This window comes from Vicugna pacos, chromosome 33, assembly GCF_048564905.1.
Source record: "Vicugna pacos chromosome 33, VicPac4, whole genome shotgun sequence".
In the NCBI taxonomy this organism is placed as follows: domain Eukaryota; kingdom Metazoa; phylum Chordata; class Mammalia; order Artiodactyla; family Camelidae; genus Vicugna; species Vicugna pacos.
In genome coordinates, this window is record NC_133019.1 from 11,530,078 (window position 1) to 11,545,348 (window position 15,271).

General features: G+C 40.4%; 1 protein-coding gene across 4 annotated transcripts in view; it reads right to left on the reverse strand.

Moving 5' to 3' along the window:
- The window catches only part of KMT2A (lysine methyltransferase 2A), a 71,757-nt gene that overhangs the window by 34,384 nt on the left and 22,102 nt on the right, over positions 1-15,271 (reverse strand). For all 4 annotated transcript variants that reach the window (XM_072954114.1, XM_072954113.1, XM_072954112.1 and 1 more), the window contains 9 exons: positions 14,342-14,411; positions 9,066-11,719; positions 7,579-7,756; positions 6,358-6,592; positions 4,833-4,897; positions 4,032-4,409; positions 3,636-3,709; positions 2,410-2,541; positions 1,721-1,834 (listed from right to left, as the gene is read on the reverse strand). In XM_072954114.1, coding sequence (XP_072810215.1) covers positions 1,721-1,834; positions 2,410-2,541; positions 3,636-3,709; positions 4,032-4,409; positions 4,833-4,897; positions 6,358-6,592; positions 7,579-7,756; positions 9,066-11,719; positions 14,342-14,411 — 3,900 coding nt within the window. The remainder of the gene's footprint in view (positions 1-1,720; positions 1,835-2,409; positions 2,542-3,635; positions 3,710-4,031; positions 4,410-4,832; positions 4,898-6,357; positions 6,593-7,578; positions 7,757-9,065; positions 11,720-14,341; positions 14,412-15,271) is intronic.

Here is a 15,271-nt window from a genome sequence, read left to right on the forward strand (position 1 = left end):
CTGTGGGACTGCTGTGCACAGCCACACAATTTAAATAAGAGCAATTATACTCTGAAAAAAACAGATCTGTTTTAACACAGAAGTTGAAGCACTGGCGTTACAAAAATAAGTTATTCCTGCGGGTGGCATGTGTGTGGATATCAAGTGATGGCTCATGTGGGAAGAGATACAGTAGACCCTGCACTTACAGACTTAGTTTCAATGCTACCTAAAGCAACGCCAGCACTTAGAATGCTAATATATTGCCCATAATTAGCACTAAGAAAATACTTCCTAATAAATGAATACTAGGCAATAATTTGTAATTTTGCTAATGCATAATTCAGAATAGCCAAGTAGGCAGGACTGAATCTCTTACCTAGTGAGTGATTCTCACTGACTGCTCAACATCTGGATTACAACCTGGCTTGGGGCTTTCTTTATGACCTTAGGATATATACATGATAAATAAGAAGCTAAAGAGGTATTCAGGAATTGAGACTTGTATGAATGACAAATTACTGGTTCCTATTAAAAATTGTGCTCCTTTTTTTCTTTCTGACTGTAAGGGGGCACATATTCACTGCAAAAACTCAAAAAGATAAAGAAAAAACAAGAGTCACCCATAATCCAACCACACTCAAAATTTTGGTGTAAATCCTTCAGAATTCTTTCTACATATATATTCTTAAAACATTTTTGCAAACCATAATGGGGTCATGCTTTACATACTATTCTGTAACCTGCTCTTTTAAACCAGTGACATGTCATGGACATCTTTCTACGTCAATATCAATCCACATTATCATTTTAGGACTTCGTATTTGCCATTATATGCAAGTCTTATAATTGTTTTAACCAAGGCACCTGCCCCTTATTGATGACTTTTTGAGTCGTCTCCAATTTTTATTATCATAAATACTGAAATGAACCCTTCTATTTATTATAGATATACATACATCGAGAAAGAAGAGTATATTATATATGTATTATACACACACATATATATACATTTGCCAATTTATCTAACTATACCCTTAAAATAAATGCCTGGAATGCAATTGCTGGGTTAGAGGATATACCCATTTCAAAGATAAATATCTATTGCCAAATAATCTCCTTAAAAGACTGTAAAACTAATTTAGATTTCCAGCAACAGAAAATCTCCACTTCCACTTGATCCTTTTTATCATGCTTTAATACACAGTGTTTGGTCATCAGAAGGCTTAACATCCTGCTTCAACCCTGTTTTTCTTTCTCATTTTGTGAATTTTATATTCCTGTCCTTGGATTTTTTTTTCCTCTATCATATTTTGTTTATTAGATTTTAAACTGGATTATTTTTTTATGGGGTGTTATTCCTTTTTCTTATTAATTGCTAAGAGCTCTTTATAGACAAAGAGGTTTTGGTATCCACCACAAAACAACTGTCAACAGCATCGCTTTTTCTAGAAAAACATTTATCATCTCAGCCATGTTTGGATGTCTAGCAGAAAAACCAGAACTCTAATAAACAGTGAATTTAGAGATGAAACATTAAACCTTTACACTTAATAACTGCTACTCTAATAAAAAGCACACTCCTTGAAATTTCTAAAAAACTTCAAAAGCTTTTCATTTGCTGCTGTGAATCGATTTAGCATGTGCTACATATCAGCAACATGGAATATAATGATTTCTTTCATCACAGCAAAACAATCTATCATTATACTTTCCAGGGTACCAAGAAGCAAGGTCTTACCTCTACGTGCCCACTACTGGCACAGAGAAAGCAAACCACCCTGGGTGTTATAGGAACAGAGGTCAAAATTCCTAAGCCTCCCATCTCCCACACATTTTCCACTTCACAATCCTCCTGTGGAGAGAGAGAGAGAGAGAGACAGAGAGAGGGGAAAATCATTTGTGAGAGTTTTACAACGACACAACACTGCACTGAAAGTAAGGCTGAAAAGCATAAAATGAGAGTAACACCAGAATGTCAGGCATATTTCACTTCAATGAGTTCAAAATAACTGCTGCTTTGAAAACTTTTAACCTCAGATACCAGTGTTAAAAGGCTCACCTGTTCACTCTAATGCAAAGACCTATTGGGCCTGAATTTCCCTTAGAGTCTTGCTGATTCAAGCAATCATCATGGTTTGATAATTCCTATGTGAAAGAATTACTTCCTTAGACACTGTTCTCACCTAAATGCACTTTACTGCTCATGACAGGCAGGCTGCCTCAGTGCTTCCGCCCTTCAGTCAGCTCACAGACTGACCTGGCAGTGCTGACCAGAGTTCTCACACACCTGAACCCATGTATTGAGGGCAGTTCTTCATTCTTCCACTTGGCATGAGTTTCCTCTCTTTCAACGCCTTTGGCAACATCATTTTCTTGATTTTAAGTCCACAACACTCAATATAGTACATGGTCACTGAAGACTTTTACCTTAAAGTCCACTCTGATCCTGTGAACTCCATCGGCTGGGACTTTTTGCTTGGAACTGTTGCCATTGGAGAGAGTGCTGAGGATGTTCAAAGTGCCTGCGTTCTCCTGCTTGTTGACTGGAGGTGGTTTTTCCTACGGAGACAGAAGATGGATAAACAACAAACCCACACCCTGCTTGCCTTCACTTTTGCAACAGGTAACAATGCAAATGACAAATCTAATAGCAGATCTGGAAAACATGTTTCCAACCTAAGTATCCTATAGAAACAGAGAAGTAATCTTCAGATTTTTTCTCCATTGAGGCATTTTATTGGCATGTGTGTATTATATCCCCAGAAAAAGCATCCCCAGGATTTTCCCTCCTGCGCATCTTCGTCTTGCTTCTTCATGGCCCACGATGCCGGCTGAGGTTAGGAGTACAATGAAACCATGCTGATGGGATGGAAGCAGGTTATCCTGCCATTGTTCTAGAACTTGGAGTGGCACACATCATTTCTGGGGCTGGTCACTCCTGCCTGTGAGATTCACAACTTTCCCAGCTCTGTGATCGATTTCAAATTCGCCAATGTAATCCCAATGTCACCACAGTTAGAAATTGGACAATGACTTTGGAGCACAACTAAATAAAAACCTGGCATTTACCTCTTTTCCCAGCATTGTTGATGCTCATAACAGCATCAGCCAGGACCTTCCTGTGCACATTGTGGTGGCACAGAAAGGGCTGGAAAATTCTTAAAGACCTCTCTCTGCATAATAAAAGTAGTGGACATGAGGAACGGTGACTTACAGACAAATACTTCTAAAGGATGTTGAGGGCAAAGACAGTTATGATAAGTGGCCCACAACATTAGCATGAAGAGTCACAAAGAAGGAAAAAGCAACAAGGGGGGAAAGACAGAAAAGAAAAAAAAGAGCTAAAACCTAAACCTGAAGTTTACTAATTTTAAGAAATACCACTGGGGGGAGGGTATAGCTCAAGCGGTAAAGCGCATGCTCAGCATGCACAAGGTCCTGGGTTCAATCCCCAGTACCTCCTCTGAAAATAAATAAACCTGATTACCTCCTCCCATCAAAAAAAAAAAAAAAAAAGACATTCCACTGCTGTCTACATAGAAGCAGAAATGCAGTTTCACTCACTCAGTCATGTAAATGTCAAGGATAAGGCTGTTCCCCTACAGAATAGAACACATCCTTGAGAAATGGCAGAGAAACAAATCTCTCCTCACCTTTTCTTTTGGTTTTTGTTTTACAGGAATACTGGGGCGAGGAGCCACTTTTTTCTGCTTGCTTTGCTCTGGACCTGAAGAATTCAAAATAAATTGCAGTCAGATGCCACTGAACTGACAGTTAATGTTAATAGCAATGATGATTCTAGGACTGATTGCCTGCAAAGAAAGGGGCATTAGAAAAAACAAAAAGCTATTCAAACTCTAGGCTTTAAAAAGGAAATTAAGACAATATCTCCAGCTTAACTGGTTTTTGCTTCTATTTCTTTATTTCGACATAATGGTTAAAAGAGAGCTCATTTCCTTGTACCAGAGACTTAAACACAGAGATTTCAGGTTTCCAAGGGCTGTTGAAGACGCCAGTGCTCTCTGCTGTGCTCCTGCCATCTCACTCACCTGCCTCTGGGGGGGGAGGCTGCTTTTTCTTGGGCTCGCTGGGCGTGGTCTTGGGAACTTCTTTCCTCGGTGGTGCTGTGCTAGGAGGCTGTGCGGGGATGGCTGGTGCCGGCTGGGAGACCTGCTTGCTGGACTTCCTGGAAGCGGGGGTGGTCACTTGCTTGGCCTCAGGTCCTGGGGCGGAGGCGTGGCCTTCCTCACCCTTGTCCTCGGAGGCCTTGCGTGGAGGAGGTTCGCTGCTGCTTTTCTTGGGGGCAGGATCCTCTCTGGCTGATGCAGTGGATTTCTGACCGGAGTCCACCGAGTTCTTCACAGCGCTGCTCTCTTTGCTTTCTTTCTTTTCACTGGTCTTAGACTTTTTCTCTTTCTTTTTCACAGCTGGGAGGGAAAAAAAAAGAAAGATTGTTTTTCTATAAGTGAGAAGATTTTTATTTAAAATAGGAGTAGACGAATGTAGCAATTTTATTCTGTTTCCTACAGCTAAAGACGACGCTGAAAGGCTCGAGAAAGTTCATGCCAAGTTGGTCAGGTGAAGGAGGTATACTTTTATTGCTTTAGGAAACTTAACAATATAACTTTCATATGAACTAAAAACTTTTTATTATGGGAAATTTCAAACACACGCCAAAGAAAAGGGAAAAATGAACGCTCATGTACCTATCACCCAGCTTCAACAACCATCAGCTCCCCAGGAAAGAGCAGTACTCTGAAAAAAGCCAGTATTCTCCTTCCACTAGGTGCGCATGGCTACACGACATTAAAGTAGGAAACATTTGGGGGAAGCTCTTTTTACAACACTACCTTTTGCTTGCTTCTGAAGGTAGGCTTTGGAAGGCATCCATTGTAGATTCTGACATTTTCTCATCCTGGAATACCAAGGAATACCACAAAGTAAACTACATTTAGAAGAGAGGCAACTGAAACAAGTGTTCATTTGTCTGCAAGAATTGGTGAACCTTTATTCAGGTTCATTTTGAGAGATGAAAAAAAGAACTGCTCATTATTTAGATTAAATCCAAGCCTTTGAATTCTTGGATCAGCAATTTTACCTAACTTGAGGATCTAAAAGAAGCAAATTCCAAATTATTTTCAGAATGGGACTCAAATGTCTTACAACCCAGTACTGACTACCACCATACAAAATGATGGGTCATTATTTCTTGCAATCATACCAGTTTTGCTCCCTTATGAGATTAATATTCATAAAGTAATCTGAATACAGAATGGACTAAAATTACCCAATGAGTCCACCGTCTGCCACTATAATGCTACAGGTCTATCTCAAGGCTTTGATATATATTTCAGTCCTCAATTTAAAGAAACTCAAACTTAATTTGAAGTCTAAAATTGAGCTGAATCTACTTCAATGCCTAAGTTTAGTGCAGTTTTATCTTGCTATCATGTGCCTTTTTTTGCTGATCTATGAATTATCTTACTTCTTTTCACAAATAGGACTGAGATTAAGATTCTTTCTTAAGGCCAGACTAAACCAAGGCACAGAACTACTTACTGTCTCCTAGAAACTATCTTCCCTTAAGTAAATAATGCAGCATTTCTCCCAATTATGTTTTATATAAATCACTTGCATGTTATTCATTCATTCATTCAGAAAATATCTATTGAAAATCTCTATTCCCGGTGCCAGGCACTTGAGATATTCAATCACCAAAATTTCTGTAATGCAATTCTCCTGACCCATTTTAAACAAATTATCCCAGAGAGTAGAAAGTACATCCACAAACTGACTAAAAAAAAAGGGAAAAAAGGGGATCAAAACTTCCACAGGAATAAAAACATGCTGAGAGTTAGAGAAGAAATAAATTTATACAAGATATCACCGATACTTCCTGAATATCATAAAGATAAAGGTAATTTCAGTTGACCTAATTAATACTATGCCTAAATTTGTCAGTTTTTACTTAGAAACCCTCCAGAGCTGGTATATGGTAGCCCTTGGCACATGTGGTTATTTAAATTTAAAATTAAGTAAAATTTTAAAATGTAGTTTCTCAGTCACACTTAGAACTTAGCACATTTCAGGTGCTAAGTATGCACTTGGCTAACTTACCACACTGAGCTGAGCAGATACAGAACATTCCCACCACTGCAGAATGTTCTCTTAGACAGCACTGCCTGTGAGTATTTCTGATTTAAGTGCAGCCCAAACCTAGTACATCACAAATCCACTGTGCAGCTAATCTTGCAACTCAAGGGGACTCAGCATAAGCGCATTCAGTGTTCCGACACATCTCTGTGACAAACCGAGGTCAGACCAGTGGCCTTCACGGCTGGGAGGCCAGCCCCTCAGAGGAAGACGTGCACTCACTTGCAGCATTGCTTCTTTATGTTGCGGCCACCGAACTTGGGCTTGTCCAAGCAATTAGTGCAAACGCCACAGTCCTCAGGCACCTGGCAGCCAGGACACTGCCCACATCGCCTCGATCGCCGGCCTTTCTTTACTGGAGGTTCCTGCGGTGCCTTGTTTCTGGTGACGGGTTTAATTGGTTTGATGGGTGGAGCGAGAGGTTCAGCATCTTCTGAGCCAGCAATCGATGACTTGTCTGTTAAAGGGACATGGCATTAGCTCTGAGGGAGTATCCAATTCCTTCTTGGGAGTAGAGGGGAGATTCTCAAAATCTATGGATGGTTTTTTTTTTTTAACTTGGAAGTACAGTCGATTTATAATGTTGTGTTAATTTCTGGTGTACAGCGTAGTGCTTCAGTTATTTAAGTTATTATATACATTCAATCCTTGTTTTAATTAGGACTCCAAAAATGAAATTCATTATAAAAAAATTTCATATGCAAAACTCAGAGTCCATTGTAAATAGTTACTTAAATGTTTAAAAATACCTATAACTTGCAGCTTGTCAAAAGCAGAAATCCAAACACGAACAAAACACAATATTACCTGAAGTCAAGAATAGAACTGAACACTTCTGAAGATTTTCTAAACTTCTAAATTTCAGCTGAGCAGTCACCCAGAATTTAACGACGCTATGGCAAGCATGAGAACGCGCCTCACAGACATCCATCCAACCACAGGGAGCATAAACTGACCATAGGTCCCAGCTGCTGCGCTCTAAAATCCAGTGTAGAGGCCACAAGGCCACACTTACCAAGGCGGATCCTCCCAGAGTGATGAGCCCGCGGCAAGGATACTGAGGTAGGCCTGTTCCTGGGAGGCTCCTCTGACAGTCGACTCTGCTCAAGGGCTCCCCAACAGCCTTGCCAGACTTTCTTACACTGCATGGCAGGCAGTCTAGGAAGATTCTAACCCCACCTTCCATCCCTCTCTCTTTCACTAGGGTCAGACTTGCAAGGCAGTCTAACAGCTCTCCCAGCTTTTCCTGACTCCCACCCATTTTCTCTCTCAGGCATTTCCTCTAATAAAATCCTTGCACATTTCACCCGCCCCTTGCCATCTGTTTCATGGAGGACACAGCCTAACATATAATGCCATGAAGAGCCTACTGGGCACCTCCAGCATGATCAGCAAGCAAACCCAATGTCTGCTCAGACCTCATGGTCGACATCCCCGACCTACCATCATTCCCCATGGAAGACAGAATCTTTTCTCGTTCTTCCCACGGTAAGGCACTCAGGGTGGGCATGTCATCAGGAAACACAGCTCGTTTTCGGCCAAGGGCAACAGCAGCTCTCCTGCAGACGTGTTTAATCCGCGGCCCTCGCACAGAGGTCTCCGATGAGTCACTTTCTTGACCCTGAACAGGAGGCAAGCCCAAAACAAACAATAACAGCCATATGTGTTGAAAATGTAATTGAATGAAGCCAAGGTACAGTTGATTAACTTATTATAACCTACAGTCAGCACATACAGCTCTAGTTATTCCCAGATGATTTGCATATCGATATACAAGAATCAACTACTTCTGTACCCTAAAATTGGCAGGGAGGAAAAAAAAGGCCTCTAATCAAAAACCAAAAATGAACTAAACTTCTATTTCTAATTATACTACTTCTCTAAAGTTCCCTTCAAAAAATCAAGCTGTCAGCCTCAAAAAGTTCAGTCTGGTGTAAAATAGGGCTTATCTAACCAGAGACTATTTCTTATATTTCCTTGATCAACAGAGAGGTAGGGAGAAATAACTTGTGAATGGGAGTATAAAAGGCCATGGCTCCAAACAGAAATGTCTGGCATTTGAAAGAGCCATGGCACCTATCACTAGAAGGCTAACTAAAAACATCCGAAATGCTGTCGGAGGCAAGTCTCATCATATTCCTGCTGGAACTCTCAACTGGCAGAACTACTAAGTGTAAATGTTGCCTATGTTAAGTAATATTAAAACCTAAGTTTGTGGTCATCTTAACCTCACTTGATATGTTGGTATAAACATGAATCCATTACACGACAATTTTTAAAACCAATCGAATGATCAGCAGGCTTTCTCAGAAAAGGCCAGTGCCTAGCTCAGTTTGTAAAAAAAATGCTGTTCTTTACAAAAATCTGTTCGTCATCATCTTAACTAAGTGAATTCTGCAGCTTTTCTATACCACAACTTAAGGCTAAGTGCTTCTCATATGCATTCTGCAACTACCTGTTAGCTATTGGTCTAATCACTCACTACTCAGGTTGAGAATCCCCTCTCCCCATTTTCTATAGTAAACAACAGTAAAACAATCTGACTGCAAAAGTGCACCTTCAAAATTAAATCACAGATTCCATCACACCAAACCCATTAAGCACAAACAGCTCAGCATTCTGTGTGCTGTGGCCCTACCTGCCTTTCAGTCTGAGTTCACCACCTTCCTACAGGCATCAGTCCAGCCATGCAGTGTTCCTCAAGTATGTCTTACACTCTATCTCTGCCTACACTGTTCCCTCTCCTTAAAATATTCTCCCCTATCATTTTCTACCTATCAAAATCCTACCGGTCCTTAAGGGACCACTGCCAATGCTACCATCTTTTCCTGATTCCCAGAATTGGATGTAACTGGAACACTCAGCCTGAAACTGGCTCACAGAAGGGGCTCGAGAAACTTGATTTTAACAGGCAAGAGGGAAAAGAGTACCTGTGCTTTGGGCTGGTCAGTTTGTTTAAGACTTTTACTCTTCTCAATCTTGCAGAGCTGGGCTTTGGCCTTTTTTAGGAGGCTGGCAACCCTCTTGTCAGTCATTGGAAGCTTGTCTGCCTGAGCCAACATGGAGCCTATGGAGGAAGTGGAATGTTTAACAGTGCTAGATGAAGGAGTGGAAAGGCAGAGGGTTTTCTCCTTCTCCAGGGATGGGGCAGTTGGGCCGAGGTCCAAGTTGTTTTTTTCCAGATTTCCTCTCCCTTTCTTTATAAGTATTTTGGTTTTGACAGCTGCTGTATCCCCAAGAGTCACAGAAGCAATATCAGTCCCAGAATCAAGTGATGAAGACTTCTTCCGCCCGGTTGCTTTTTTGGCAGAAGATGAAGTGGCCACATCTTCACCAACAACCTTCTCTTTGGAAACCCTACCCACAGGATACAAAGCAGAGCTACTCTGAATTTCTGATCCCTTTTTCCTTTTCTCTTTCCTTGACTCCCGCTTATTCTCTTTCTCTCTCTCCCGGTCTCTCTCTCTGCTCTTGTCCTTCTCCGCGCTCTTGTCAGCATCTCGCTCTTTGGACAGCTCCTCAGGGGCCTTGTCTTTATTTCTCCCTCTTTCAGTCTGAGAGCCTGGGGTAAACCAAGGGAAGAGAGGAGTGGGACTACTGGACGAAAATGGCTCTGCCGGAGCACTAGTCTGCTTCCTTGGTCTCTGGTTTTTCTCTGCAGATTCCCCAGACTGAGTCAGGGAATGAGAAGGAAAAGTAAAAGTTGGGTTTAAGGCACTAGTGGCAAGAGGACTAACAGAAATGCTTAACGAGGAAGAGACAGAAGACGGTGGGGTGAGAGGTGACAGCTCAGAAGTACTAAGCCTTCCACTTCTTGTCCTCATGGAGTGAGAAGGAGATCTTGGTTCAGATCGAATAGGGCTAAACACTTTCCTTTTCCTTTTCCTGTTAGAGACTCCTGAAGAAGATGTTCCAGCAGAAGTTCGATTACCAGGCAAGGTTACAGACTCAAATATTCTAGAGTGAGCCTCGCTTGGAGTAAATCTTGGAGCTCTCAGAAGAGGGCTCCTTTTGTGCATATCAAACCTTGTTCCAGAATGGAGTGGCGAAAACAGTCGGGCTGAAGCAGCAGTACCAGATGCAGAAAACCCAGACGCGAAGCCGACATCCTCAGGGGTCAGTGGAGGGGGGCGGAAATTATCAAATATCGGTTTGCGAATAAGACCTTCTTTGGCATACTTTGCTGAGGAAAAGTATTGTGGCTCTGACCTAGAATGCTTTAAAGAAGTCCACCTAAATGTTGGTTCTCTCAAAATAGACTTTCGCTTCCCTTGCATGGGAGCGGCAGAAGTAGGCAAAAATGGTGATGCTAAAGGGATGGTTGGAGGCATGAGCCAAGGTGTATGGTCAGAGATGCTGGAGGCTGGCTGCAGTGGTGGGGGTGGAGTAAGCAGGGGTGGAGGTGGAGAGGAAGAGGTCTGCTGCTGGGGGGCACTTTGTAGAGTGGATAATTTTTTCGTCGTTCTAGATCCAAAACTTCTCTCTGACACGGAATACCTTCTGCTTCTCCTGTCATTACTGTCGTTTTCTGGGGACTGGGAAATCGGCAGTGGAGTATGAACTTCAGGGGTATCGCTCCGCTCTTCAGGAAGTACCTGAATCTCCTCCGAGGCCTGAGAATCTGTGGAGGTATCAACACTGGGGCTACTAGATCGGGAGGAGTCTGAAGACATCTGAGAGGAGTGCTGAGACGCTGCACTTGATTTTTCAGAAGATCCACAGGATGTGGCACTGAATCTACTATTCGGCGTAGACTCTAGTCGGGCAATTTTAATCGGAGGGTCATAATCCTCATCCTCTATAAACCGCCGGGGGGTTTTGATGATGCGGGAGGAGATGGCACTGACAACAGGCATGATGAACTGTCGGATATTTTTGACCTGTGTCTTCACCTTCCTTCCTTGCAGCTGAGCCGCTTCTTTCTCGATTTTCTTTTGAGCCCCCTTTTTCGCCCTCTGCAAGAGCTGCTTAGCAATTGTTGCATCTGTCCTTTTAGAAGAAGGAATAATCCTGACTGGCTTAATCCTTCGAGGGCTTTGTCTGACTACTGTCTTATCTTCTTTTGTGAGTGGAGGTGTTCCTTCCTTGTCTTTCCGGACCTTCTGGGGCTTTTCCAGTTCAGAGTTAATGAGGAGACCTGAAGGGGTCTTTATCCTTTCTGTGGATGGAGGCCTTCCTCGTCGGCGTACAATCTGTACCCCCTTCCTTCCTATTTGAAGCTTCCCTGCCTTAAACTTTGACTTGAGAGGAGAGAGTTTACCTGCTCTTAATTTTTTAATTTTTGTGGCTTGCTGAAATGTAGCAGAAGGGGTCCGTTTCATTTTCTTCAGGCTGTCTTCTTTGTTTCCCTTTGGTAACTCTGAAATGTCCTTTCCATGTGTTATTTTGAGTTTTACTCCAGGGAAGGTGGGAGGTCTTCCTCTCTTCTTTTCTATACTTTTAGAATCTTTCTTCTTGATCTTATCTCCAGATTTGGTCTCTGATTTATTTAGAGGGGAAAACACAGATGGATCTGAGAGGATAGCTGAATTTCGGTCAGAGCCACTTCTAGGTCTCCCGCGAGGTTTTCGAGGACTAGTTTTAACTGTGTATAGAAATTAAACAATGAAGAGCATATATTTAGCTTTGTAGTTTAGGTCTTTACTAAGCGGAATATAATTTAGCACAAGCCATTTTGTACTGAACTCTACTTGGGTCAAATGAATCAATAAAACATCTTAATTGTGCTTAGTTTCTTTCCACCAAAAACCTGCCTTAAAGAAATCAAGCAAATAATATTCTACCTAAAAGAACACTTGACTTTTTTGATAGGAAAACTAATCTTTCGGTGAAACTTTTTTCTGAATTCAAAAAAATACGTTAAAAAAAAATCTGTACGGCCTTTTCTGTATCAGAGCCACCAAGAGTAACACTTGAGAACACATTTATAGTAAGTCATTTCATCTTTTCAGTTCAGAATTTGGGCTTTGACAAATCTGAACAAGGTTCTCTTCAATCAGTAACATACCAACTTCTCTAGGATACAACAATATACCGACTTCTATGGGCAGCTCAGCTTCCTATATTTTCGATTTGCTCTGTCAAAACAAGTTAAGACAGTTTCATTGAAAAGACAATATTCATTCATGAGATCAGATCAGAATGAGGTCAGAATAAGATCACTGAACTCAGTGGTATGTGAACTAGTCAGTGAAATGACATGACATTCGTCTGTTCCCCTATCTACAGGTTCTTGAACTAGTTAAGTCTCAAGTTACAAAACAGATTTAACCATAACTGATGTCAAGAACAAACTGACAAGTTAAATCAAATTTCTTGTATTCTAAATAAAAGGAATTTGCCAATTTATAAATCAGCTCAATTTGCTACTTATCAAGAAACTTAAGAAAACCAGTTTCCTAAAATTCTTTGTATGGTCTCTACTTTTCGAATGTATTAAGAGTTACCTAGTCGGTCACATCTTCTCTTCTCTCATGACTTTTCAATGTTTTATATGACTCAACATTCTTCTGAGATTATAACCTCCCCTAATAGGCACCAGAAGAGATTTATGCCATTGTGATGGAACATTTTAGACTTTGGAACCGACCTTCTAACAGAACAGAAATCAAAGGTCTTATTGTTGAGCTTTCTAAATATAAATGCTTTCCTCACCAATTAACTTGAGACTTCTCTCAATAGATTAAGGATTCACAAATCGGTTCTCCACATATACTAGTTACAACAAAAGTAATGGACTAGGAGACAGCAGAGAAACTATGTTTCATTTCTTAAATAATAAAAGTATATACAAATGGTTAAAAAAAAAAAGACAACATTCAAGGTAGATTGACAGCTAAGAAAAAAACTTAAGAGGAAACCATCAAGAAAGGGTTGTGAATTAACAAAATAAACTCCTACCCAGCAGTACATCACAAGATTCCTAATCATCATGGTAGACTTGAACCTGGCCACTCACAGGCCTTTATTAATTCTGAAAACCTCTTCTATTCAACTTTTAAAAGAAACTTTTGCTGGACAAGCAGAAAAGGGAGAAAAGAGAAGAATCCAGCTCTGCAGCTAACTTCTATAATCCACAACACATTAAAAAAACTCACAAACCAGTTAGAAGTAACTGCTCATCATGCCTCATTTTGTCATCTATAAATAAAGGGTTAGACCAGATGACTTCTAAAATCACCTTCTGTTATGAAATTTTAAGATTTCATCACATCTTAAAGAGAACACTGCTACTGTCTAAATGGCAGATGCTGGTATACCACCAGCTAAGCGCTCCCAACTAGATTGGCGATACCACTACCACTTGGGAAAGGAAAAATGGTCAACGTATGTGTTTGAATTAAATTACCATATACATATGATGAGTCTTAAATGGAACCCAAATGCTAACAAACTATCACAAACTAAGTCAATGTCAAACAGCAAAAACATAGCTAACAACATCATATCTAACTAGATTGTCTATCCACATAAAATCAAGAAAACCATACAAGAAGTCAGAATGGCAGCACAGATGGGGAATGTTTTTTTCATCAAAAGATCTACAGCCCTCTCCTATATAGATTTCTGCAAGCCATTAAATGTTATTTCCACTGAAGATCATCTCTCAGGAAGCTGCTGTACGTCTAGAATTTCAAGACATTCTAGATATTTTCTTGATGAGAAAAATGACAAATATTGCTAATAAATGGAAATACCCCATGTTGTTTTTATTTTCTTTCTTTATTAAAGTAAACAGTTTTTCAAGGATCGGGTAAAAGAGTTTCATACAGCGCCGATATTTTGTTTTTAGCTCTTTGACAATAGATTAAATTTCCTCTGTGAAACACAATGGCCAAATTACTCCCAAAATCACGTATACTACCATATAATTCAAAATGCATAAATCGGAGGATGCTCTTAGTAGGCTACCTCAATTTGCCTACCAGGTTTTCCAGTCATTCCACAGAAATCTAGTCCCCATGCCTCAAGTGGTTCCCAAAGAGAAGCATAATCAAGAATAAACCAAAAGTGGCCTTGACAGAGAGGACTGCCATAAAGAGGTCTGGTTCATAAGCCATTTGCCACTTAGTGTGAGCGAAAGGGAAGGATGCACCCAAAAGCTGCCGGTATTTACGACCACCCTTTACATGTAGAAAAGGCAAGGGGAAGCCACAGGTTCTTAACAAACAAAATGTGAAGGCACCATGCATTTAACTGGCCATACCTGAAGGAGACCTTGTGGGACTTCGTACTCTGACTTCTTCATCTGAGCCAAAACCTAAGAACTGCTCATCCTACAACAAAGGAAAATTATTTTAAAATCAGGGAAAAGAAACACGAATGTGAACATATCCCAAAGAAATGCCCCGAGGAGACACAAATGAATTTGGAAAACTTAGTTTCTATATATTAATCATTATCATTCATATGGATATAAAATAACTTAAAGTTGAAATAAATGGACCCAGCCATACAGCTTCACAACAGACAATAGGAGCTGTGTAGTAACTGAATAATGCATTGAAATGTCATCTATGGTGCACAGTACACAGGGGATAGTCCTAAATTTCAAAGTACAGATACAGCCCAAAACAATTAAAGAGTGACTTTAATTCAAGTAAGCAAATCAGTACAATGGTAGAAATATACAGCCCCAATAAAACAAATAAATCTTTTCAACAAGTAGTTAAGTCTACAGACCAATAAGGAATAACATAACAGTATCATAATCTCTTGTCTACTGAATGTTAATAGAGACTGAAATTGCCATAATTGTCAGTTCCTTAACTCAGGAAGTGACATTTCGATGTGATTTCTGTACATTTGAGATCCAAAGATTCTCAACATGCATTTTATGGCATCATTTTAAAATGCCCTGTGATAAGAGACTTAATGGTGGGCAGCAGCATTTGTGAAAGGGATGATGAATTGACCACATAGAGGGTGAAATGCATCCAAAAGTAACTGAAGGAAGCATCTTATTTTCAGTCATAGCTGGAAAAGGCAAAAGGCAAAAAACTTCTTACCTCTTAACTTTCAACCTGCCCTTTAAAATAAATACCAAGGAGTTAACCAATTGTGAACAAGTTCTCAAGAAAGATGGTCTATTTAAACAACCTGATTAATAGAAGTTCACTGATTCAGAGACAGAGTT